This window comes from Gorilla gorilla, chromosome 11 (assembly GCF_029281585.2).
Source record: "Gorilla gorilla gorilla isolate KB3781 chromosome 11, NHGRI_mGorGor1-v2.1_pri, whole genome shotgun sequence".
In the NCBI taxonomy this organism is placed as follows: domain Eukaryota; kingdom Metazoa; phylum Chordata; class Mammalia; order Primates; family Hominidae; genus Gorilla; species Gorilla gorilla.
The window spans coordinates 131,839,069-131,866,099 of NC_073235.2; the positions used below are offsets into that span (position 1 = coordinate 131,839,069).

General features: G+C 39.1%; 1 protein-coding gene across 3 annotated transcripts in view; it reads right to left on the reverse strand.

Moving 5' to 3' along the window:
• Window positions 1-27,031, reverse strand: part of PID1 (phosphotyrosine interaction domain containing 1) — a 251,367-nt gene that overhangs the window by 113,113 nt on the left and 111,223 nt on the right. For all 3 annotated transcript variants that reach the window (XM_004033307.4, XM_055380612.2, XM_055380610.2), the window contains exon 2: window positions 23,240-23,386. In XM_004033307.4, coding sequence (XP_004033355.1) covers window positions 23,240-23,386 — 147 coding nt within the window. The remainder of the gene's footprint in view (window positions 1-23,239; window positions 23,387-27,031) is intronic.

Sequence of the window (27,031 nt, forward strand, 5' to 3'; positions counted from 1 at the left end):
TCCAATGAAGAGATTCACCATGGTAACAAATTATCTGACCCATCCAATTCAATATGTAATTCCAAATGATTTTTCAAATTAACTAAAAATGCTGCCATTATTAAATAGGTATATTACAATGTATGCACTGCACTGTACAGATTTTTTTTAAATACTTAGGCAAAAGATGAGAGAATTCTAAATATGCTTTCATAAATACACAAAGTAAAGATCAAAGCTGAAATTTTGAAAAAGGATAAAAATGTTGACAATTTTGTTGTAGCCAATGCTATGTGCTTTAATTTTTTTTAACCTGGCGACATTAGGAAACGGTGCATTTATGCATTTTTAATCTTTCTGTCTTATCTTGGTAAGATGGCTCGTAGCACTCTACCTGGAGATGGATTTATTTTGATTGCTAGACACAATCTGTATTAATCAATCCAAGGCCAAGTACAATTTAGTTTGCTACTTCAGGAGCTGGATGGTATGCAATTGTTCACAGCTGTTTCTAATTACACCTTGATCCAATAATAACTAAATATTGTTTAAAGTTCTGGCAGTGACTACTTAAGGAGATGTGCAAGATCAATAAAGGAAAGTAACACTTCCAGGCATAAGCCTGCATAAATTAGAACCTGTAGAAAACACAAACACAATTCAGTAGGTGGCACTATTCCCTCAGCCAGAACTCTCTCCATTTCCTGTGACTTGAGTAGTCCTCCTATGGCAATCACCTTTACCAATTTCTTCCATGGAATTCTGTGACCTAAATTAGTATCAACAGACTAACCTCAAATATATTGCCTGGCTTCTTCCCTTTGAGATACACAACCCAGATGAAAACTATGTGAATTGCAGATGTAAGAGTACAGAAGTTTGATTTCATCTCAAATCCTTCGATAATTAGGTCAGCATATTGTTACGGGTTACCTGAAAGTAAATTAATTCTTCATGCCCAATATCGACAACTCAACTGATTTGACCTCTTCCATTGATATGAGACAATGAGATAACCTAAAATATTTAAACCAGCCAATGAGCAGGTTTTTCAATCTCAGAATTATTGACATTTGAGCTGGATAATTCTTTTTTTTTCTTTTTTTAATTATTATTATGCTTTAAGTTTTAGGGTACATGTGCACAACATGCAGGTTTGTTACATATGTATACATGTGCCATGTTGGTGTGTTGCACCCATTAACTCGTCATTTAGCATTAGGTATATCTCCTAATGCTATCCCTCCCCCTTCCCTGAGCTGGATAATTCTTAACTAGGGAGAGGAGGATACATTGTAAAAATTTTAAAATGTTGAGCAGCATCCCTGGCCTCTGTCCACTAGAAGCTAGTATCACTTCCCTAGTGTGACAACCAAAAGTACCTCCAGACATTGCCAGATGTCCCCTGGGTGGGGACAAAATCATCCCATTTGAGAACCATCAGTCACCTAGTGATCTTCCTTTATACTAAAGGCCGATCTCTGGCTTCATTGCCAAAGATTGAACTATTCCACTAGCATTCTTTCAATAACAATGTTTACTACCCGTTTTTTTTTGTTTTTTTTTTTTTTTTGAGACAGAGTCTTGCACTGTCACCCAGGCTGGAGTGCAGTGGTGTGATTTTGGCTCACTGCAACCTCTGCCTCCCAGGCTCAAGCAATTCTCCTGCCTCAGCCTCCCAAGTAGCTGGGGCTACAGGCGCCTGTCACCACTCCTGGCTTTTTTTTTTTTTTTTTGTATTTTTAGTAGAGACAGGGTTTCACTACGCTGGCCAGGCTGGTCTCGAACTCCTGACCTCATGATCCGCCCACCTTGGCCTCCCAAAGTGCTGGGATTACAGGCATGAGCCACCACGCCTGGCCACCGTTGTTATCTGATTCCAAAAGTTAAAGCGTGAGCATTGTTGAAAAATGTTGAAGCTAAAAAAAGTACAAAGAAAAATAAAAGCCACCGGGAATGGTCCCATACTATGATAATAACTGTTCTAACTTCAAGGGTATCACCTTAATTTTTTTCGGCATAAAGATGAATGCAGAGTACATGTAATACTATCTGATTTATTAAAATCTTAGAGTCATGTGGCAGTATTAAGCATGATTTAATGACTATATAGTATTCTTTCCAAGAGATATGCCATACTTATTTTAGCTGATCTCTTATGTCAATATATTGAACTTTTCACCTGATCACAGGTTAATGTATATTATTTTTACTATGTCCGTGGGATAAATCCCCACAAATAGAAATTTTAAGTACTAACCTATTTTAGTTCTGCCCTCACACAAAAGGAACATAAGAGAGAATGAAGAAACAAAGAAGAAAAACGAACATGGGGAATAAAGAAGAGGAGAAAATAAGAGAGAAAAGGCAAAAATAAGAGGAGATGGGAAAGAGAAGAGGAGGAAAAGATGTGAGAAAAGAAGGAGGGAATGATGAAGGGAAGAAGTGGAAGGGTCTTGTCTCAGTAGAGGCTAATCTAGAAATGAACTTGACTGGCAAAGCCTCCACTTGCTTTTTCTCTTGGGTTTTGCATCATTCACGTGGTTTGTTCCCCTGCAGAGATGACAATGCTCTTGTCCACCATTCAGGGGGCATACACTTCAAGTTATCCTCTTTCAATTCTTCCTGTGACTAGCATGCATTCATGAAATGGCATGTAAAAGTAAAGTGAGAAACCTTGAAAGTATTATGCTAAGTGAAAAAAGCCAAACTCATGAGGCCACAAATTGCATAATTCCATATGTATGACATATCCAGAATAGGCAAATTCATAGAGACAGAATTACACTTACAGAAAAACAATGGTACATCATAGCTGTGAAGTGAGAGCTATGGGGTCTGCAAATGTACACCCAGATAGACTATTGTATGAAAACAGTAGCATTCTCCCTGGGTGGCACTGATGCAAAGTACTGTATAGAAAGGTTCAGATAAAATTACAGTAAAACCTGAGGCTATAGAAAAACCACTGTTCAGTACATCCAGTTATCCAAAACAGCGCTGGACTGAGGGATGTGTGGATGGGGAGTGATGCATGGCATAAAAACATGTCATGTCCAGAAGGAACCTGGGGGCAGAAAAAAAGACTTGAAGCTAAGGACAGGCCATGTTTAAGTGGGGAGAAGAGCAATCATGTGACATGCAGAACACAGATTATTAGCAACATGCTCAATTTGTGCCTGTTGATTAATTAATGGAATGAGGTCTGAAGACATGGTCAGTAAACATAGTAGGCAGTTTCTAAGATGGCTTCTGACAATGTTAGGGTGGCTCACCACCTAAAATCCATGCCTTTTTACTCTTGCCTTGAGTATAAGATGGATTTGGTTATGACTTGCTTCTAAGATGCCACTTCTAAGTTTAGGTTACAAAAAAACTCTGTTGTCTGTCTTGCTCACTCACTCTTGCTGTCTCACTTGCTTGCTCAGATGAAAGCCAACTGCCACGTTTTGAGTTGCTCCAGGAAAGGCTTTTGTGGTAAGGAACTGAGAAATCTCTGGCCAACAGGCAGCAAGAAGCTGAAACCATCAGTCCAACAACCTGAAAGGAATTGGGTCCCACCAACAATCACCTGAACGAGGTTAGAAATGGAGTCTCCTTCAGTTGAGCCTTCTGATGAGACCAATGCCCCAGCCAACAGCTTGACCACAACCTCAGGAGAGACCCTGAGACAGAGGTGGTCAGATAACCTGAACTCAGATTGCCGAACCACAGAAACTGAGAGATAATGTTTATTGTGTTAAGCCATTAATTTTGAGTTAATTTCTTATGCAACAATATGTAACTGGTACAACAGAGTTTTCTGGTATTTCACTGGTTACCAGACAAAGATAATTGTTTCAAAAATGTAATTTTCCCCCTCTCAAACTTAGCTGTATATTAATGCCTCTAAACAAGTTACCTACATATGAAAATAACTTCTGCTCTTTACTGAATTAAGGATAATGAACTGTTTACCCTCCATTAAAAATCAATTAAGGAACGGCACTTTCTCTCTTTGATTTCAATCTATTGACTAGTTATCCAGAACCTCAGGGACACAAATTGACAAAGGAAATTATTAGTGCTATGTCATCCCCCGAGAAAATTCAGACAAATCTTCTCTTGAAATTCTCTGCCCTCCTTTAACTTAAACTATTCACAGCCGTAATGGACAACAGCACTGATGAAGAACACTAAGTAGCAGGTTCATATATTCTATGCCAATACTTACCACGTATCTTTATGGTAAACATGTTTCTCTTGGAGAAAGGAGCCATAAACTGAAGTCTATGCAGCAGAAAAATCCAACTCCCTTAAGGCAAGGGGGTATTTCCTACTACTAAGCTTTACTTTGCTCATCATAATGAGGGAGAAATGCAAAGGGAAGATGAGAGACTATTTTTATTTTTTATACATTTGAGAACACTAATAAAATCAAGTTCATCATCTATTTTCTTTAATCACAAAATCTCTGCATACATTATCAGTTTCAAGTAAAATAAACCGCATTGAGGAATGCAGTTCTCTGATTCCTCATAAATAGCTGCTCTGTTTAATACATTTGAGAGGATCCCAGGAACAAAAGAGCAGAGAGAATAGAATGATTTCTGTCAAATACGCTACACTCATTTGTATGAGTAAGTAGCTTAATTGTGACATGTGTGTTTTAACAAAAAGAACTTGAGGTCCTGAGTGTGGAAAATAGAGCATCCCTACTTATCCTTTTATCACTCTTTACCATAAAACATATTTAAGTTAATTTCTCACAGTAAAGATGACATTTATCTCTTACCATAGGACTAGCGTTTAATACTTATTACATTTCAAATCAAGGACACTAAATTCAATCTGATGTTTCCAATTAGATACTAATGGTTCCAATAAAATATTTCATGAATCAAGGCAAAGAAATGAACAAAGTCCTAAAGGCAGGTAATGCACTGTAAAGTAAATCAATCTCTAGGTGCTGAAAGACTTACAAAAATAAACAAAGTAACAATAAAGATAAGCAGACTCTTCCACTTAGAAGTGCACAGAATAGGTGAATTTATGTCAAATGCATCTGCCTCAATTATGCATGTAATTTAAGCTCCATAAACCAGCACTAAGAGTTATGCTTTCTATAAATGAAGCACTTTGCTTGGCTAATTTTTAAACATACACACATCAAGGCCATTGAAAGCAGACTGAATGAACTCCCCATTGTTCTGTTTGAGACACTGGAATATGCACAAGAGAGACTGTGCAGATGACAAATAAACCCATCGACAGTTCCCTACGTAGAACAGGTGAAGATTTTGCTTTGTGCAGATGTTCAAAGAGGGCCAAATTAAAACAAAGGGGTATAGATTCCCTTCACACTACGTTCCCCAGAAAACACTGGACCCTTAGCTGGTAGAATGGAGAAACCACATTCCTAGAGAAAGGCAAACAAGTTCCTGGATCCCTAGGTGATAAATGACAGCAAATTTGCAGGTTCCACTGTCTGATATGCAGCCTTCACTGCCAAATCAGGGAGCAGACCCTGCCCTCTCTCCTGGACCCTCAGAAGGGGCAAGAAAACAGCAGTGATACTCACATCACCAGGTGTAAAAGCTAGCACATCTGCTTTAAAAACTGTGCTCTAAAAACACTCAGTGCTTATAAAAATTGTACTAAATTTTAACTCATGCAGTTTCCCTCTTCTGTCTGTCCATCACCAAAATCTGATTGAAATCCCTGCTCTTCAATATAGGTACCGAGAGCGTCTTGGAGAAGTCCCTGCGTTCCCTCTAGTACTCAGTAAAATACCCATTTGACTTGGGTGATCACTGAACCAAGCCTGGAAAAGAAACAAGATACCCAGTGGCCCAAGGTCTAATGTTCTACATTGTGGTCTCATGGTGTATAATGTATACGTATAAGGACTCCCTCCTCAGAAAAAAATGGATCATATTTGTTGTAGACAGTAATTTTTTGGTTCTCCAGTGTTCATTCCCCCACTTCTTCATTCCCAACATATCGATTTCCCTTTGGGAGTCCATGTAGTTTGAGCAAACAGACCCCATGCCTGGCTCCATCACAGGAGAAACATCCCCAGCTGGTGTATTTCACTTCCTGGACCGAAATGATTTGTTTGGGGCTAGACAAGTTACTTAAACCCATCAAATCAAAGAACCATCAGTGCTTTTGCTGGACAGATGAGACATACGAATGTAGAAGGAGGAAAAAAAATGGAAAGCGGGTGGGGAAAAGAACACAGAGGGGTAATGGACAGGGGATGAAAGAAGTAAGAAAAAAAGGGGTACTGAAGAAAAGAGAAATAAATAGAAAAAAATAGAAGAAAAAGAAAGAAAGAAAGAAAGAAAGAAAAGAAAAGAAAAGAAAGAAAGAAAAAGAAAGAAACAAACAAAGAAAGAAAGAAAGAAAAAGAAAGAAAGAAAGAAAGAAAGGAAGGAAGGAAGAAAGAAAAGACAGAAAGAAAGAAAAAAGAAAGAAAGAAAGAAAGAAAGAAAGAAAGAAAGAAAGAAAGAGAGAGAAGGAAGGAAGGAAGGAAGGAAGGAAGGAAGAAAGAAAGAAAGAAAGAAAGAAAGAAAGAAAGAAAGAAAGAAAGAAAGAAAGAAAGAAAGAAAGAAAAGCGAGCGAGCTTCCCTTGACCAAACACTCCCTTGGAATACATGTATTTTTAGTTTTGCTTCACCATGATAGTCAGGGCACTTAACCTGTCTTTAGCTACACTTAAAAGAAAGAAAAAGGGATACAATGTCACAAATGGCACTTCCTTCACAGTGATGGCACAATCATGAATGAGTCAAATGCTGCAGCCTAAAGACAAACGACTACAGATTAATGAGCTAGATGAAGAATCTATCCTACAAATACAATGAAAATACATTTTGCCCCACCCACAGAATCTAAGATTTTCCATATTTCACACAGTGCTGATCTTAGCATCTTTATCCTCTAGGAACATGTGAACTCTTCTAGCTGTGGACTACTGAACAAAGAAAAAACAAACAACGAACAAAAAAGCCTCCTAAATCTGAATATCCCAACACTGAGAAAGTCACTTTTCTTTTCTACAAAGAAATCTTGATCTACGAATGTAGAGTCTGCCCTAGCTAATGAACCATCTTGGCTATCATAACTGGCTGCTAGTTGTCAATAAATCTCAGACCGTGGCCAAAGCTACACGAGCTACATTTCATTTTAATGTCTTTAACATCCACACAAATGATGATGAGTTCTTTCCTTATCTCTCCCTTGATATAATAAGGAGGAACAGTCTCAGCACTGGAGGATTGGCCCAAGAATGAAGAAAGAGAAATACCAGTTCTGCTCCTACACCTGTTTGCTAAGAATATCACTTGGTCTGATAGGTCTAGTTTTTCTCACCCTCCACATGGGGGCCAAGAGAGGATTTTGGTCTTGATCAGGATATCTGACACCAGTCTATCATTTTCTCCTCCTGAAACAATAGCAGATATTCGTGAATGAGCTTGGCATGCTTTTCTGCAAAGCCAAGAAGCAGCCTCCATGTCCTTAGCGTGGTACTCCAGGACCTCATCCCCAAAGTATGCTATGTACACCCCGGAAGCTACATAATAGAATCACCTAGGTTGGGGACAGAATATATTAAAATTTCTATTTATAGTTATTTTTATCTTCAAAAATATGAAATAAATTCAGCATTACTAATGCTTAATACATAGGCCAACACTGGAATCCTCCACCAATCCATTTGTCATATAATCAGTGTCACATACAGAATTAGAAGTATCCTAAGGGACGGTGGGCATCCTATAGTGGGAAAGGAGTTGATGGGACACTTCACCTGCGGGATCACTCAGAGCTTTACAGTCCACATTCGCTCACTGCAGTGAAGTTATGGATTACAAATCTGGTTTTAATAAAATCCTGCTGACATTCCTACAAATAAATGACAGATTTAAGGTAATTAAAAGAGTGCACACACACACACACAAGAAAATGGTAGAGCTGATGTATTTCCTTCTCCTGGCATATGATCTTTTCTACCTTATTCTGGGGTGAAAACTGATGATCCAATTGCATCTGACAAGAAGTCAGCCAAACAATATTAAAACTATCAAAGCCATGTGAAATTCAGTTTTATACCCATTATTGTTAAAGAAGAGCCTTGCCTATACTAAGGGAAATCCATCATAATAACAAGATATACATACAATATTGTTTATTCCTAATGTAGCTCATGCTAACATTTCTACTTTATATTTGTTTTAAAATAGTCATAATAAACCCTATCTCTAAAAATATATATTTAATAATTAGTAACTATTACAGCGATTTAGCCTATGTATTAATACATTTATAATTATCAGTAGTGTTTCTTTTGTTTAAAGGGGTCTGTAATTTAAAAAGAAAAAATGAGTAGGGTTCCTAGTAGAGGATTTTACTGACCATGAACAAATAAACTATTTTTTTTTTTGCATTGCCCTAATAGGTCTGCACATTTCCTTCCTTTGACTCTCTTTGTCTCAGACTGACTCTAGTATCTATGTGGCAGGATGACTTATCTTCCTCTCTGCTCTTTCTCTTCCAGAAGATGACCCTTGCTATGAAGTGGAAATGAAATTAGGGTTCTGTTGGCATAGTAACTATGAAGACACCATGTTTTTGCAACATAAAACTTTCTTTTTTAATCTTCAAGACTAAGGTCCATTTCTCCTATTGATGATTAATGCTGAGGATCCTGAAGCTCCCTTCCCCTGGAGCTCCTTCTACCTCCAAACCAGATGTTCCTGATAGACCGGGATTGTTGGGGATGGGGCTGCAAGGAAAGGCCAAGAAGTAAAAAGACTTTAGGAAATCTCTGGAAGGAGAATAAAGAGGGGAGAACAGAAGAAAAGGGACTTTTATCCACAAGCAAGGTGGACTCTGAATGAGCTGTCTGGTAAGTAAGCACCTGTTTTGCACCACCCCACGAATAGACTAATAGGAAAGTGTTTCCATAATAGTGGATGGCACCACTCCTGCTCTAACACTTATTGCAGGCATACTAGGTGGAAACATGAGAATTCTAGCACTGCTCATAATTGTCATGAAAATAACTCTTAAAGAGAATGCATTCATCAATCAATGTGGGGGGGAACTAATTTCAGTGGGATTTTCAGCTTACAGGGTAACTTTCCTGGCTCCCAGGATGATGAATTTCATTTATCCTCATTACTTCCTGAGTAAATTATTTTATAATTCCTGGATTTGGCTTCTGAAGATGCCTGGTGACTCATAAACGCCAATCTGACTAATGTCTCATTTAGAGCACTCAGTACGCACAGAAGCCCAGACATCATTTCTCTTGCCAAGAAACGAATGTATAATATTTTCATTAAAAACAAAGAAATGAACAACTGGCACACCAAGGAACACATCTGCACCTGTTGTTACAGTGGTTTTTATATTCTACTAGCTGGATAGTCAGGAGCTGAAACACCCAGGGATGTAATGAAAAAAAAATCCCGCTCCATATTTAAAAGAGGATTTTATGAAATTTTTGTGACCCCGTGTTATTTATTGCCACTTTTTGGTCATATCTTATTTGTTACCATTTTCTCTATAGTTCATTGACCTCTACATTCAAACCCGGGGCGGGGGCTGTATTTGAATGGCAGTATTTTATTTATATAGTACTGCTCCCACAAAAAAGTTCAAAGTACTTTATAAATATCTCTTTAAACTTGAAAGTAACTTAAGTGTCACTGTCTTCATCTTAAATAAAGATACAAGAAAGGAAAGTTCAAATGGCTAAAATTGGCAAGTTAGAGAGGATTTAACAATCCAGAGAGGATTTCTGGGAAAAGATGGCAAATTGTCCTTCAATATGTATCGCTTCTCCTTCTCAAAATCTACTAAATTGATCATAATGGAAAATATTCAGTTGTAAACGAAAAGGAAAAAATCAATGAGAGAGAAGACAGTAACATACCAGGGGTTTCAACCAAGATATGGCAGTTTTAGAAAGCCCACTGACTCTACATACCTAAGCTACATTTTCCTAAGCAAATTTATTTATGCAGCCAAAAAAAAAACACATGAAAAAATGCTCACCATCACTGGCCATCAGAGGAATGCAAATCAAAACCACAATGAGATACTATCTCACACCAGTTAGAATGGCAATCATTAAAAAGTCAGGAAATAACAGGTGCTGGAGATGATGTGGAGACATGGGAACACTTTTACACTGTTGGTGGGACTGTAAACTAGTTCAACCCTTCTGGAAGTCAGTATGGCGATTCCTCAGGGATCTAGAACAAGAAATATCATTTGACCCAGCCATCCCATTACTGGGTATATACCCAAAGGACTATAAATCATGCTGCTATAAAGACACGTGCACACGTATGTTTATTGCGGCACTATTCACAATAGCAAAGACTTGGAACCAACCCAAATGTCCAACAATGATAGACTGGATTAAGAAAATGTGGCACATATACACCATGGAATACTATGAAGCCATAAAAAATGATGACTTCATGTCCTTTGTAGGGACATGGACGAAATTGGAAATCATCATTCTCAGTAAACTATCGCAAGAACAAAAAACCAAACACCGCATATTCTCACTCATAGGTGGGAATTGAACAATGAGAACACATGGACACAGGAAGGGGAACATCACACTCTGGGGACTGCTGTGGGGTAGGGGGAGGGGGGAGGGATAGCTTTAGGAGATATACCTAATGCTAAATGATGAGTTAATGGGTGCAGCACACCAGCATGGCACATGTATACATATGTAACTAACCTGCACATTGTGCACATGTACCCTAAAACTTAAAGTATAATAATAATAAAATTAAAAAAAAACAAAAAAAACCTGATATTTTGACCTAATCTACATTTATCATCTGTCCTTATATCTTAAATGGTTCCCAAATTAGGAGGGCAAGTCAGGATTTTCCTTAAGTTTGTTGAACTGTTAAGAAACAAGAGTCTCCAAATTAAAAAGGCCAACAACCATTAACTGGATGAAGTGGGTGAAAATCCACACCAAGGCACGTAACCATAAAATTAAAGAGGACCAAAAACAAAAAGAAGATCTTTAAAGCTTGCAAAGTGTTGAGGGATGATACGGTTTGGCTGTGTCCCCATCCAAATCTCATCTTGAATTGTAATCACCATGTGTCAAGGGAGGGACCTAGTGGGAGGTGACTGGATCATGGGGGCCGTTTCCCCCATACTGTTCTCGTGATAGTGAGTTCTCACAAGACCTGATGGTTTATAAGTGTGGCACTTCCCCAATCCCTGCTGCTGTGTAAGATGTGCCTTGCTTCCCCTTCCCCTTCCGCCATGATTTTAAGTTTCCGGAGGCCTCCCCATCTGTGTGGAACTGTGAGTATTAAACCCCTTTTCCTTATAAATTACCCAGTCTCAGGTAGTTCCTTATAGCAGTGTGAAAATGGACTAATACAGGGGGGAAAGTCACATACAAAAGAATATTAATATCTGAATCAAATAGGATCAGGTTCCTGAAATGTAACAAGGGATCATAGAAGTCAATGGGTAGTGCCTTCACAGTGCTTAGTAGAAATTAATTCCAATCTACATTTCTATACCCAGCCAAAAGGTGAAAAGGTGAGAGTAAAATAAAGAAACTTTCAGATATAAAAGGCACACAACGTTTACTTCTGGGAGACCTGCTCCAGCATAACACAGGAGTAAACCAAAAAAGGGGAAGAAAACAGAGGAGCGTCCAACACAGCAGAGCAACAGAGAGAAGTCCCTCACAGAAGGAGCGCAGCTGACCCAGAGACAGAGCCTACTCAGGAACAAGAGGACAAGGAACTCTCAGGGTGAGATCCCCAGGAGGAGATGAAGAATACACTATGTCATATAACCGGGTAGCTGGGGAACATATTGATAGTCATACGCCAAATTTGATAAAGCATTTGTGGAAAATTAAGTGTAGGTGTATATAAAACTATTCAATTCTAAAAATAATATATATTCTAAATTGAACAATAAAGGAAATAAAAATTATGCTGCACTGATGGGCCCTTTAGTTATCACACAGACATTGAGTTCACTAAACTTTCAGAAGTAACTACATTAGCAAAACGGAGGAAAGAGAGTGAGTACAGTCATTATTGGCCTAAATGTACATCTACCAAAACAGAAAGCTAAAAAATATTATCTATCATAATGGGATAAAGTGTAGTGTTTGGATATGTAAAGGTAAACACAAGAAGAAACTGCCAAAATAAATAATTACGATCACTTCTTCAAGCAGGACTGAGGTGTGCAGAAGGGATGAAAGAGACAGCTAAAAATATTTTTTGTTTAGTTTTTTTCACTGTTATTTGATGTTTTCATCTCTGCAAGTATTGCTTTGATAAAATTTAAAACTCAAGGGAAAAAAATCACTTACAAAGAAAGTCTAGGTTTATATAAGATTACACTCACCGTCTATCTTGTTTAATGCTTTCGTACCTAAAGCATATTTTTTTCATTTAATAAACAATAAATTACACTACTCTTGGAGTAGCAGGTAGACTTGTTCTCACATTTGGTTCCTTCAGTACAGATTCCTCTAATGCAAAAGGTGAATAGAACATTGAAAATAAGAATGACATAACGAATGCTGAGTTTAAAAAAAAAAAAAATATATATATATATATATATAAACTCGAGACAGCATTTTAAAAGTTAACATCTTATATTTAAGTATTATATTTGTATAAACCAGATTTTAGTTTTGAAGTTATTATAATCTTCGGAGAGTCTCTAAGAAGTTATACAATCTCCACTGGAAACCATAAGGCACATTATTAATGAATTTCTACCAACTTAATTAGTTTTCTGCGGAGTGTTTCTATGGTTGGCTAACAAGTGAAGTCTACCACAGTGGAAATATATTTTATCCACAAAACCAACCCAGAAAAATATGTGGAATAATTAACCTTTTTTCTAGATAAATAAACCCTAAATTCAGATAATAATTAAACTAAATTTTCAGAAGTAAACCAACAAATTATTTCAAAGATGAACTCTCTAAACAGGAAATCATAAGGGGAAAATAACTGCATAAAAAGGTACTTCTCTCAGACATGCATATTATACTCATATTTCCCATATCGTTTTCAAACTTATGCTCAAAGCTTTACTCAAAATGAGGAGAAAAGTATCTATTCACTGTCCCTGTGACAGTACCGTGAATCTTTTACAAACACTGTTTCATGTGCCCACTATATTAGAAGATAACAAACTACTAATGTGAACATTTGTAGTACAAAACCTGTGTAGAACAGGTTAAAAAAAACCACAGGTTTTGTGTAAAAAAACCTATATTCTATATAAAATGTTAAAGTATCTCTTCTTTTTCAGAAATTTTGATTAAAAAATGAATTTGGCTCAACATATGAGTAAGATGCTACCTTTACAGAGCAATTTTCTTTATTTTTCGATTTTTTAGTAGCTTTCTGAATTCCAAGGAAATAATTTTCTTAGGCTTAAGAAAAAATAAACATAACCTAAAAAACTGATGAACTGAGAATGATGGCTTCCAGCTTCATCCATGCCCTTGCAAAGGACATGAACTCATTCTTTTTTATGGCTGCATAGTATTCCATGGTGTGTATGTGCCACATTTTCTTTATCCAGTCTATCATTGATGGGCATTTGGATTGGTTCCAAGTCTTGGCTATTGTAAACAGTGCTGCAACCAGAAAACCAAACACCATTTGTTCTCACTCATAAGTGGGAGTTAAACAGTGAGAACACATGGACACAGGGAGAGGAACAACACACTCCAGGGCCTGTCAGGGGGTCAGGAGCAAGGGGAGGGAGATAATTAGGACAAATACCTAATGCATGCAGGGCTTAAAACCTAGGTGACAGGTTGATAGCTACAGCAAACCACCATGGCACATGTATACCTATGTAACAAACCTGCACGTTCTGCACATGTATCCCAGAACTTCAAGTAAATTTAAAAAAAAAATTATGAACTATGAACATTGTGTGTGTGTGTGTGTGTGTGTGTGTGTGTTTGACAATTTTTGCATTTTTACAATTCCCCAATTATAAGAGAACCATCTGTAGTAGGGTGAATAATGGCCACCCAAAGACATTACATCCTAACCCCTGGAACCTATAAATGCTACCTTACAAAGAAAAAGGCTTTTTGCAGATTTGATAAAATGAAGGATCCTAGATAGATGGATTACTGGATTATCCAACAGGCACTAAGTCCAATCACAAGTGTCCTTATAAGAAAGGAAAGCAGAGGGAGGTTTGATAGAGACAGAAGAGAAGGCAATGTGACCACCATGCAGAGACTGCAGTGACGTACCCACAAGCCAAGGAATGCCTGCAGCCTCCTAAAATGCAGAGGGCAAAGAATGGATTGTCCCCCTAGAGCCTCCAGGAGCATGACCCTGCTGACACCTGGATTTCTGTCCCATGATGCTCATTGTGGACTCCAGCCTCTAGCTCTATGAGAGAGTAAATTTCTGTTGTTTTAAGCCACTAATTTTGCTAGGAAGGAGCCTTCAGCAAACCAGTATGTCATTCTTTCAAATGTGTTTGAGTAGGTTTACAATTACTATGCTGAGCACATGAGGCAAGTCTGACACCAGACAAATCACAAGTTAAATGGAAAAACGTCACTTTCCCTGAAATTTATGAAATTCTGTTTGGGCACAGAGAAGAAACAAATGTCTAAGTTACTGACTTGCAGCTTTTTACAAAATGTTCCATTTAGAATGGTGTCCTATAAATTTTCCAGACAAACTTTCAACATCCAAATAAATTTTTTCTTTAATTATTACTTTTTAAAGCTAATTTAAAAAGTAATACTCATTCAGCATTAAAAATTTAGATAATGCAAATAAGCAAAAAAGTAGGAAAATCAAAAGTGTATCTCTAGTTTTATTATCCAGGGATCACTTCTATTCATATTTTAGTATATCTGTCCAGCGTTCTATTACAAATGTCTACATATAATTATTTTACATTATTTTATAAAAATGGATACTAATAACATGTTATAATCAACTTTTTTATATACTTAATACATTATAAATATTTTCCATATCAATATAATTTCTACAACAAAATTTTTGATGACTGCATATTTTCATAGTATTGCTGAACAAAAATTGTATATTATCTTTTTCATACATTTAAATGCTAAGGAGGTTTTCCCATTTTTTTCACTAATGAATCTTTGCTGATCCCCCAGGAGTTTTTAAAATCAAGAAGTAGACTAATTTTGTCAGTAAGAAAATTATAATATTTGTCATTTGCCCAAAAGTTGGGCTTTAATGTCAAATCTGATTCTCTAAAGTAAAAGGACCATGATTTACAGCTATAGCCCTCACAGTGTATGGGGCACATGGAAATAAGTAGTTGGAAGCTTTCAGGGATCTCCAGAGAGTCCCTCCATGGGACAACAGCTCTACTACACCTACCAATCATAAGAGTGACCCCATAAACAAGTCTGTCATCCAACTTAACAAGCATTAAGCAAGGGCCAATTCTATGTGGCAAACCAGATAAATCAGGCAAAGTTATAATCTTCACTCTCAACACCTGTATCAGCTGGGAAGTTTTAACTCCTAGTATGAAAAGATTTTAGTCAATAAATAACAAAAGTGAGGTCACAAAGGATAAAGAGCTTTGCCGAAGGCACCACGGCTGTTGGTGGAAAGACCATAGTATAGAATTCGAAGTTGTAAGTTTGGACCTGCGGCAAAGAAGTTTACATTAAAACCACATGTATAATATCCTTCCACGCTAGGTACACTAGCAGTAGCATAAGGAGTGTGTATTTGAACATATATTTAAAGATCAACACTAAAACAATAGATGGAGGCTTCAGCTACCCCTGGAGCCATATCCACTTTCTCTCCTGACTCCTCTGAGACTGGAACAAGGAGGTTAGGAGAATGAGCACTGGACAGGGTGAAGAGGGAGGAGCAAGGCTGAGGGCAGCTTAAGTTCCTGCTGGGGACGGGGAGATTCCTCCCGTTTTCAAAATCTTCCTTTTCCATTGATTCTGCTAGGTCCTTGGTCCTTAAATATCAGAGGCAGGTAGATGTTTATATGTAAGTGTACAATCCTGACAGTGTGCAATAAATTCTTGTGGATGTAGAATGAAAGAAAAGTAGAAAAGAAGGAGGAAGAGAGAAAGCGAAGGAGGAAAAAAGGGGAGAAAGGAAAAAAGGAAGGAAAGGAGGGAGGGAAAGAAGGATAGAGGGAAGGAGGGAGGGAAGAAGGAAGGGAGAGAGAGAGGAAAAATATTTACAGGTCTACAAAGAGTAAAAATTGCAGAAAAATAAAAGCTTGTCTCTGAAACAACAAAGGTTAGCTCATATAAACTTTTAGCTTCCTGCATTTGAGGAGACAAGCAGAAGTGAATGTTTTGATTTGTTTACAGGAAAGTGTAAGAAAGAATAAAGAGAAAATAAATATCAATGACTCTGAAATTAGATGAAAATATCAATGGAAACCACAGGCTTGAATCTAATATATATATATTATATTAGATTCTACATAAATTATATAGAATATTATTTGTATTCTGTCTTGGTATTAAAGTCAGAAACTTACTTTGCAAAAGAAAGTCTGTATAATTGGCATAGGATTCAAGAAATGCCCAAAATGGCCAACACCAAGAAAGAGCTGTAGAGATGCATGTGATGAGGATAGTCACATAATAAAACTAACATTTTCATTTGTGTTAAGGAGTAAAAAATGGCCCTTTGTCTAAAATGAGAAAACATGACTGTATTTCAAGTTAAATACATAATTGATCAACGGAACCCAAAGATTTAGGTGTAGAAATCAGATACATGTGATGCTAATTTCAAATACACTTACATTCAAATCAAGAGTCCTTATCATCAGATAAGCTGGATTACTGGAATTCATTTCTAAGACTGGCTATTTTATACAAGCACTCCCTGATATTATTTAAGGGTTACCTGCAAAGTCTTCAGCTCAGAAACATCTCCCCTCCTTTCTATGAAACTGTAATCAATCTCTTCCTTCCTGAGAGCTAAGGGACTACTACTGTTATACCTGAAGGCAAGGAATCTCAAAAAAGGCAATATAAAAATTATTATGGTTTACAGATCATTAACTCCTTCTTGGAAACTGGTTTGTTTGACAGTTACCCTCACAAATGGGAAGATGACAGTAGCGGCTTTAGATTGGGCTTCACATCAAGCCAGGCCAAGTGCCTCACTCAAGAGGAGACAAGATTTGGGTACATGGGGCCAAGCACATGGTGAGCACAGGCCTAGGTGAGGGGCTGGTGGGACTCTCAGCAAAGGACAAAGGAACAAGCGCTGCCGGACAGGCTGCAGAATCAAGACATGGACACCTTCAGTCTAGGCTGGGAGGGAACAGAAAGGAAGGGGAGCACAAAGAAATATCTCATTCTGGCTGGGTGGTGGCTCACGTCTATAATCTCAGCACTTTGGGAGGCCGAGGTGGGTGGATGACTTGAGGTCAGCAGTGCGAGACCAGCCTGGCCAACAAGGTGAAAACTCCTACTAAAATTATAAAAATTAGCCGGGCCTGGTGGCGGATGCCTGCAATTTAAGCTACTCAGGAGGCTGAAGCAGGAGAATCGCTTGAACCTGGGAGGTGGAAAGGTTGCAGTGAGCTGAGATCACACCACTGCACTCCAGCCTGGGAAACAGAGCGAGACTCAAAATTAAAAAAAAAAAAAAGGAGAGAGAGAGAGAGAAAGAAAGAAGTAAAGAAAAGAAAAGCCAAGAGGTCATGCTAAATTAGCCCTGTTCACCTCTGACATCCAAGGTTGCCTCAGGGGCCAGGAGAAGCATCTCCCTGAAGCCAACCCTCAGGGCTGACCTCAGACGCTGACCCCACCAGCCATAGGAAAAGGATGTTGTGGAAAGACAGCCATGTACTCTCCCAATCAAGGCAGACAGATTCAGTCCCAAACAGGAGACCCATGTCAACAACTGCTAATGATCCTGCTTTTCCTGTTCCTACACACACACCTCCCCTTGGTATTTCTCTTCTGGGTTACCTCCCTTTTGTAACTCAGAGAAATCCTCATGCTCAGAAATTAGCACCAATCACAAACTTTATAAAACATTTTAAATAAAAGACATATGTTATGTGCTAAATCCCCAGTTATGTGTCAGTTTGTTTGTTACAATATTGCTGCTATTTTGCTTTAACAGTATAAGCACTGTGGAACGGGTATTGTACAGCATCCACACGGCCGTATAGGAACTCGGTGGGCATTTTGTGTTGGTTATATATCTACACATATAATTTTTATAAGGCATATGATTTTTCATTGCAGAGTGCCTTTTTTTTTTTAAGAAAACCAAATTTGGGAATCTGCGTGGTATATCTGGGGTAAAATTATATGATATTTTTAGTACTTTCCTTATGCTTTCTGGTTTCTGTAAGAAAAGACAACATCCCAATCCAATTAAACAAGGTAAATCCTCCAGCCTTGGACGTCTGGATGAAAGAGAGCAGGATGGGATGGTAGGCACGGAACTCAGAATCCACTAAGGAGTGTGTAACGACTCACCTGCCAAATCAACTAGCCCTTACATTTTTTTTAATTTTGTATAGTCCATGAGATCCTGATACTGACCTATGAAAGGTGCAAAAGCAGAAGCCTGAAGAAAAGAAACAACTTGCTCAAAATCACATGACACAACTGCCCCACCTGTTTCAAGAGGTACCTGTGGATAGACACAGAACCCACCCAGTGGCAGTGGAATCCGGTGTGGGGGAGCACAGGCTGTGGAGTCAGAATGCTGCAGTTCAAATCCAGGCTCTGCTAGTTACTAACGAGGGACCCTGGGACAGTCAGATGAACTTCTCTATGCCTCATCTAGTTCATCTGTGAAATGGGGCTACACCTGGCACTTAAACCGTTGAGTTGCCATGAGGATGAAATGGCTCTATGCCATGAAAAGTGCATAGATGAGTGCTTAATGCATTAATTAACACCTGCTCTTTAATGTCAGTTCTGTATTATTAAGACTTCTATTTCTATTTTTTCTTTTTTTTTTTGAGACAGAGTCTCGCTCTGTCACCCAGGCTGGAATGCAGTGTGGCACGATCTCGGCTCACTGCAAGCTCCGCCTCCTGGGTTCACACCATTCTCCTGCCTCAACCTCCCGAGTAGCTGCGACTACAGGTGCCCACCACCACACCCGGATAATTTTTTGTATTTTTAGTAGAGACGGGGTTTCACCGTGTTAGCCAGGATGGTCTAGATCTCCTGAGCTCGTGATCTGCCTGCCTCGGCCTCCCAAAGTGCTGGGATTACAGGCGTGAGCCACCACGCCCGGCTATTTTTTTTATTACTATGGTCATCATTATTATCACTATTTTGTGAAGGCTTTGAGGACATCAGTGAATGGGCCTGCAAGTCTCAATGAAAGGAGGGCAGCTCCCGCTGGAGGATAAGGTGGCACACACAGTGCTCACATCTGATCCAGTAATTCCAGAGCCCAGTTCTTCCTTAGAAGTCAGCTTTCTGGACTGCGATAGCAAATCCACCAAATCCCATTTTCCATCCCACTCCCCACCTCCCAGGGTACGTGTCTGTTCACGTACCTTACGTTGCTCTTGTCACATTACTCTGCAGCTCAGAACTTCAACCTCCAAACATGGTTTGCCTTCATGTCAATTACATGGTACAATTTAAAGTGCAGGCTCCTGTTCCCCACCACTAAGCTGAGTGCCTGAGTCAAAATCTCTGGGAAGAAGGTCCAGGAGTTTGCCTGCCAGCGGATTCTGATACTCACACAAGTTTCAGAAGTACTTGTGATTTATTTGGGCACTTGTCTTATTCCTTCTACTTGGCTATACGTTGCATCCCCCACAATACCTATTTTTATTCCTTTTTCCACAATACCATGTACACAGTAGGTTTTCAATGACTACTAATTCAATAAATGTTTGCTAACAAGCTGAAGCCACCTAGGATTCCATCTTGCTAGATAGGAGGAGAAAGGTGTGACAAGCCATCATTGCTGCAGCAAAATCACACACAGCGTCTGATACTCTAAACAGCTCCAACAAGAGTCCTAATGCACTGCAGTGGGTTGTACAGTTAAATAACTCTACTCCAGAAAAAAAAAAAAAAAAAGTGGCAGCAATAGAGGAGAACACACAAAGACCCAGCTGCCCGAAACATGAATAGCCTAGCAAGGCAATCCCGTCAGGACCCACGGAGAATACAGATCAGCAGAAAATGGGAAATCTGAGATGAGCTAGGGTCTCAGTGGTGCTCGCCATAACCCATTTTCAACTCCCCCTTTCCTTTGCTTCCTCCTGCCTCTTTCCCTCCCCAAACCCAAAGTTATAAGAGCTATTAGGAAAAAAGAGCGACTACTGTGTGAAGGCGGAGGGTCCCGTGAGCTGGCCCTGCAGCTGGGCCCGGGCTACATTGTGTTCATTATTCCTGGGAGGCGTGAGCCCGAGACAGCGTTCCTTCTGCAGCTGGCATCTTGTGAGCTAAGTTACTAGCAAGAATCAGAGAGGAAACACTGGACTTTGTTCTTGAAGCTGATCAGAAAAAATTGGGGAAGATCTAAAAGGATTTTAAACCAAAATTTCAAGGTTCAAATAGATTTTTTTTAACAAAACTCAGAACACAAAAGTGACACTGTCTTTGAGAATTAAAGAATAAAACACCAGTACATTTCCAGTCAAAACTTCAGTGTATTCTGTCAATAGTATACAATTTGGAGAATTACACGTTGCAGGTTTTCTTCCTTCAGATAGAATAATAATGCTGGAAAAGCCCTCAAGAGGTGTTGGCCCAGATTCCTGACTCCAGGGTTATGATTATTTATGCCTGGAATCGCCTCTTCAAGGTTTCTAGGGATGGAGAGTCCATAAATTTTTTATAGCCCAGTGGAATGTGTTTTTCTCCTTGAATGCAGAAGTTCTTCCTGGTGTCCAAATGAAATCATTGTCGATTTCCTTTGTCTAGCTAGCCACACCTACCGAGGCCAGCGGAACCCTTGCCCTCTTTGGCACACTCTTCTGAATTCCTACTATTTTTCTTTTCAACGTCCTTTTAAAAGTAAAATAAATGAGTACAACCTAAGGCAGCACACAGAAAAAATTAGTCCATGAGACATGAACCCTATAATCCTTTTCAGAAAAATGATGGTTTTTATTCTAGCAAATATTTTTCTCTCTCTTACAAACACACACACATTTATTTAATATCTAAATTAGATTGTTAGATTGCTAGGTATTTTTATTTTAAAACTGTGTAGTTTTTGCCCTTCCCGTTTTAAACATACTTTATAGGCTTTATCACACTTAATTCTCCTCCATATACTTGTCCCTACTGATTTCATCTTGCTTTGAGGCACCATCTTTCCTCATAGGAACAGAAATCAAAATAGCATTAATAAATCTCCTGAAGAATGTATAACGAATTTGATCTCATATCACTTTCAAATTCATAATTCCCTTGTATCATCAATTCACCAAAAGCATTAAATGCAATGTACCTAACGCCAGTTCTGTTGATTCACTCTCTCCTGTTAAGGCAGAGCCACTGACAATAGCTCTTGGGAAGCTGGAAGTTCTCCTTATCAGAATTATCATTTAAAATCACTTTAAAATGAGTCACATAGCTCACTTGCCTTATCCCTCTGATGATTCCCCCACCATAATTAGAATGAAACCTAAACTTCTCGCCATGACCACAAGACTCTTTTCCCCCCACCCCCAGCGCGACCACTCATCACAACTTTCTCAAGTTCCCAGGTACACTGGCCCATTCCCTGTTGTTCCCAAACACACCAAGACCACCCACCTCATAGAATTAGTACGCCCTATTCTTTCGCCTGAAAGATTCTCCTGCAAGTTCTTCACAAATTGGATTTCTCACTAATCATGCTTGTTTACCTAGATTTTCTCCTCCCATGCCCCTCAGTGAGCAGTTAAATCCCACAAAGATGCTGGTGGGTTTTGCCCACACTGTGACACTATGCCGGTCAGACAGTGAGCACCCAATGAGTATGTGTGGAATGAATGAATGTGGATGAGGTTTTGTGCATACCACCATCACCCAAGATCGCTGCAGACGCCAACCTGACCACAGCTATGCGAGAACTGATTCCTTCACACTAAGCAATAAGGAAAAGGAGTATATCTCGAAAGCAATAAGGAAAGCATCAAGGAAAGGAGTATATCTACAAAGTTATGAAAGAAATCCATATACAAATGCACTTTCCTTGTCTCTGATTTTATTTCCACTACTCAAAACAAATTTCTGATGATAAAACATGCATAAAACATATTTTCTTTGTGATCTCTAAATTGATTACTATATTCATCAACTCAAGCAAAAGAGAGTATCATGTGAGAAAAAATCCAAAGCTTACCAAAATTATACATTTCATTTCTAGTTTCGTTTCCACGTTGGCATTAAAGTTTGCATAAATGAAAATGCTTTTTCTGGATTCTGAGGCATGAATATTAGTATAAATTTTGAGAGCTGAAGCAAAGCAAAAAGTGCAAAATTATCCCTAAAGGATTTGGAGAGTATAACTGTTAGAAAACTTGATTTTTTATGTTTTTTTTCATTCTTCAAGATATGTTTTATTCAGATTGAAAGAACAAAGGGAAGAATTATCATTAAGAACAAAACTTTTCTTGTGAACTCCAAAGTTCCACAGAGCTACAGAAATCACAGAGAGAATACAATTTTATTCATATATACTAAAACCTAGGTCTTTAGGCCGGGCTTGGTGGCTCACATCTGTAATCCCAGCACTTTGGGAGGCTGAGGCGGGCAGATCATGAGGTCAGGAGATCGAGACCATCCTAGCTAACATGGTGAAACCCCGTCTCTCCTAAAAAGACAAAAAATTAGCCGGGCATGGTGGCGGGTGCCTGTAGCCTGTAGTCCCAGCTACTTAGGAGGCTGAGGCAGGAGAATGATGTGAACCCAGGAGGCGGAGCTTGCAGTGAGCCGAGATCACACCACTGCACTCCAGCCTGGGCGACAGAGCAAGACTCCGTCTCAAAAAAAAAAAAAAAAAAAAAAAAAAACAGAAAAACCCTAAGTCTTTAATGCGTGTCCAAAAGTGATAGTGTTAGGTCATTTAGAAAAATAAAACAGGATATGAATTCAGTCTACCATCACTCTGTGAATTTATTTTGTTGGTATTTTATATTTTCATTCTTAAAAATGATTACCATTGTGAAACATAGGTCTCAAGCCCACACATCTTTGAGGCTATCTCACCAAGAGAACCCCTGCTGGCCACGTGCCCCATACCTTGCAGCCACTGTGAGTCCTTGTCTTCATCAGCGGTGTGGTCGTGCACAGCTCAATGGCCTCCGGCTCATGGAAGATGACTGCTGGGAGAGGTTCCTTTTTCAGTGTTAAGACATTCAATTTAGACTTCAGCATGGTCTGAAAGTGCTGAAAAGCAGAAAAATAAGCCACATGTAGTTTAATCACTCGGACTTATATATCCTACAATTGTACATTAAACCCAGTAGCAACTTGTTTTGTTGACTCTGTTCTATTAGGGGAGGCCAAGAGATATTTAGTAAAACAGAGGAGGGGGAACTGTGTCCTGTCAGGACGTCACTCAGATGAAACTGTGGAGACAGCCAATTCCTAAGCAGAGTCCACAGAAACATGACTTAGTGGTAAAGTCACCTCACCCAGGACATTATGTTCTGAGAAGCTCTTCCAACGTACAGTATGCAGATGAAACTGTGGCAATGGAATCCATGCAGATTCAGCTACACAAGATGTTTGGAAGAGGATGTTATAGGGGTTATTTTGGGAAAAGTCTAGACACTGTAGAAGGAGAACAGATGAAAAAGTACACAAGACTTCTGTTCTCTGCCTTCCTGAGCTCTTTCATGCACTGGCTGTAGAACCTTAGGAAATTCACTACTTTAGGACAGACCATTTTTATCTGCTGTCTTAGGCCAGGACCCTAGGTAAATATCCATTTCATATGCAACATCCGTTGGCTCTTGTTGTGAAAGATGCTCAGAATCCAACCAGATTCAATTACTGCTATCCATACCACCCAGTCTAAGACCCCTCTTTCCTTGGTCTATGATAATGACATCCAAACTGGTCCCATCACTTCCAACTTTGTCCCTATACAGAGAATTGCCCCACCATCACCAGAGAGATCCTTCTAAAATCTAATTGTGCCGTGCCACCTCTGCTCAAACCCTCCCATGTCTTCCCATCTCCTCACGGAAAAATTCCAAGTTCTTACCTTAGCCTTTGAGACCACACATGATTCAAGGACCTACTGCCTCTCTGATTTCATCCTCCATCCCCATCCTTTCATGTAAGGGTCCAGGCACAGTGTCCTCCTTACTATTCTGAGAATAAACCAAAGATACTTGTGCCTTAGGACCCCTGATCAAGCTGCTCGTGTCCTAGGTATCTGCAAGTCTTGCTTCCTCACCTCCTTGAGGTCCCTGATCAAATGTAACCTCATGAGACAGCCCTTCCTCATCAAAATATAAAGCAGCCAGCATACATATACACACACAAACACAGACTCATGCCTGGCTTCATGTGCCTACAGCCTGTGCTTAGGAGGGCCTCACACTCAGAAGGACTCCATACTTGGTTCAATGCCTTTGGTTTAATGTCCCCATCTTGAAAGTGGGAGGCCAAGGAAAGGGGATCACGTGAGGTCACAAGTTCGAGACCAGCCTGGCCAACATGGTGAAACCCTGTCTCTACTAAAAATACAAAAATTAGCCGGGCGTGATGTCAGGCACCTGTAATCCTAGCTACTTGGGAAGCTGAGGCAGGAGAATCGCTTGAACCTGGGAGGCAGAGGTTGCAGTGAGCCGAGACCACACCACTGTACTCCAGCCTGGGCGATAAGAGCAAGATTCCATCTCAAAAAAAAAAAAAAAGAAGTCTTAATAATGTTATTTTGAACTTGTATTCTGTAAGGAAAGTCTGATGGGACAGTGGAGCACAGATGTGAGTGGATAAGAAACATACAGTGTGTGCATCCCCCATCCTTACCACCCACCTTCACAGAGCATTAGCGATGCCCCATAAAGACAGAATTCTGTTCAACTCTTGACATGTAGGAATTTAGCAAGAGTCAAAGTGAGTACAAGGTAAGTATTTAAGACTTGAATAAGCAGGGGCATGCACAGCCCCAAGAGGCTATGCATTGGAACCAGAACTTGCTTCAAGTTCAGAAAGAAATTATTAGCCTTGTTCTAAGAAACAGGAATGATCATGGAATCCTATCACATCCTTTCCCGCTTGTATTACTTCCCTGTACAAGGCAACCACCTACGTACTGAAATGATAACACAGAAGGAAAGGGAAAGGTGAGGCAGACACAGTTCCTTCTCCTTTCAGTCCTTCCTTACTCATCAGTAAGATGAAGGCAAAGTGGTGAGAGAAAGTGCACGTATCAAGAAGTGAGATAAAAACAGGTAAGTTAGTTTTGTGCAGCGTTTTCACTGTTCCGATAAAAACAAAATACAGCATGAACTAAAAAATGCAAATTGGATAATTTCTATGATCCCACCCTTACATTTGCATTTAAAGTAGGCACTGCACAATGTAAATTCATGCTCAGAATCTAAATGTTTAATTTTTCTTTACTTAGAACAGCATTAAATGGCAAATAATAATTTTAAAAACACCAGGACTATTCCAGACAAAGATTTATTTTAAAAAAGCTTTATGTTTTGGTACCTTCAATGGTACGTTTCTTCTGCTTTTTGAATAAGAAACACTGAATTTTCATTTTACACTGGGCCCTATGAGTTGTGTAGCCAGTTTGCACACACATATACTCATCTCTGCCTACTCCTTGTCCCTGCTTTATTGTTCCTATAATTTATCCCTACTTATCGCCACTATAAGATTATGTACTTGCTTTGTTTACTTTATTGTCTTCCAGTAGAATATAAAAGCACCATAGGAGCAGAAACTATTTTATTCAAGGACGTATCACAAGGGCCTAAAACAGTTCCTGGCACATTTCAGAAGTCCAGTGAATATTTGTGGAAGGTAATGAAGGTAACATAATTTTAAAAAACAAACCACAAATATTAAAAAAAAAAAAAACTAAATCAGGATTCATAGACTAGATCAGTTCACTGCTTCGTCCAAGTTGACCTTAAGGACCTGGTATGGTTTATGAAACAAACACAAGACTGAAAGAAGTGGATAATGATACACACACACAAGTACCTTCGCCTCAGTAAAAACTGCCAAAAACAGTTCTTTAAAAAGTAGAGATCATTATGTTACATGAAATAAGCCAAGCACAGAAAGACAAACATGGCATGTTCTCATTTATTTGTGGGATCCAAAAATAAAAACAATTGAACTCATGAGCATAGATAGTAGAAAGATGGTTACCAGAGGCTGTGAGGGTAGGGGGGGCTGTGGGGGAAGGCAGGGATGGTTAATGGGTACAAAAAAACATAGTTAGAAAGGATGAATAAGACCTACTATTTGACAGCACAGCAGGGTGACTGTAGGCAATAACTTAATTGTACATTTTAAAATTAATTAAAACAGTATAATTGGATGGTCTGTAACAAAGGATAAATGCTTGAAGGGATGGATACCCCATTCTCCATGATGTTATTATTGTGCATTGCATGCCTGAATCAAAACAGCTCATCTAAGGGCAGTAGAAGTTTTGGAATTTGTGGCAAGACAAAGTGTCTTTTTCACAAGTGCACTAGGACTCCATCTGGCCTCTCTGGTGGTCCATTTAAAGCATTGACTTGGCTAGGCTACCATGCCCAGTTATTCAAACACCAATCTATGTGTTGTTGTAAAGGTATTTTGTAGATGTGATTAAAGTCCATAATCAGTTGATTTGAAGTAAGGGAGAGTACACTAGATAATTAGGGCAAATTTGATTCAATCGGTTCAAAGACCTTAAGAGGCAGCCCAGACTTCCCTGAAGAAGAAAATATTCCTCCTATGGATGCCAGCTTCAGCCCACGGTTCCAGCCCACCCTTTCTGACAGTCTCCCTTGCAGTTTTGGACTTTTCTTGCCAACCCCCACAAGTGCATATGCCAATTCCTTGAAT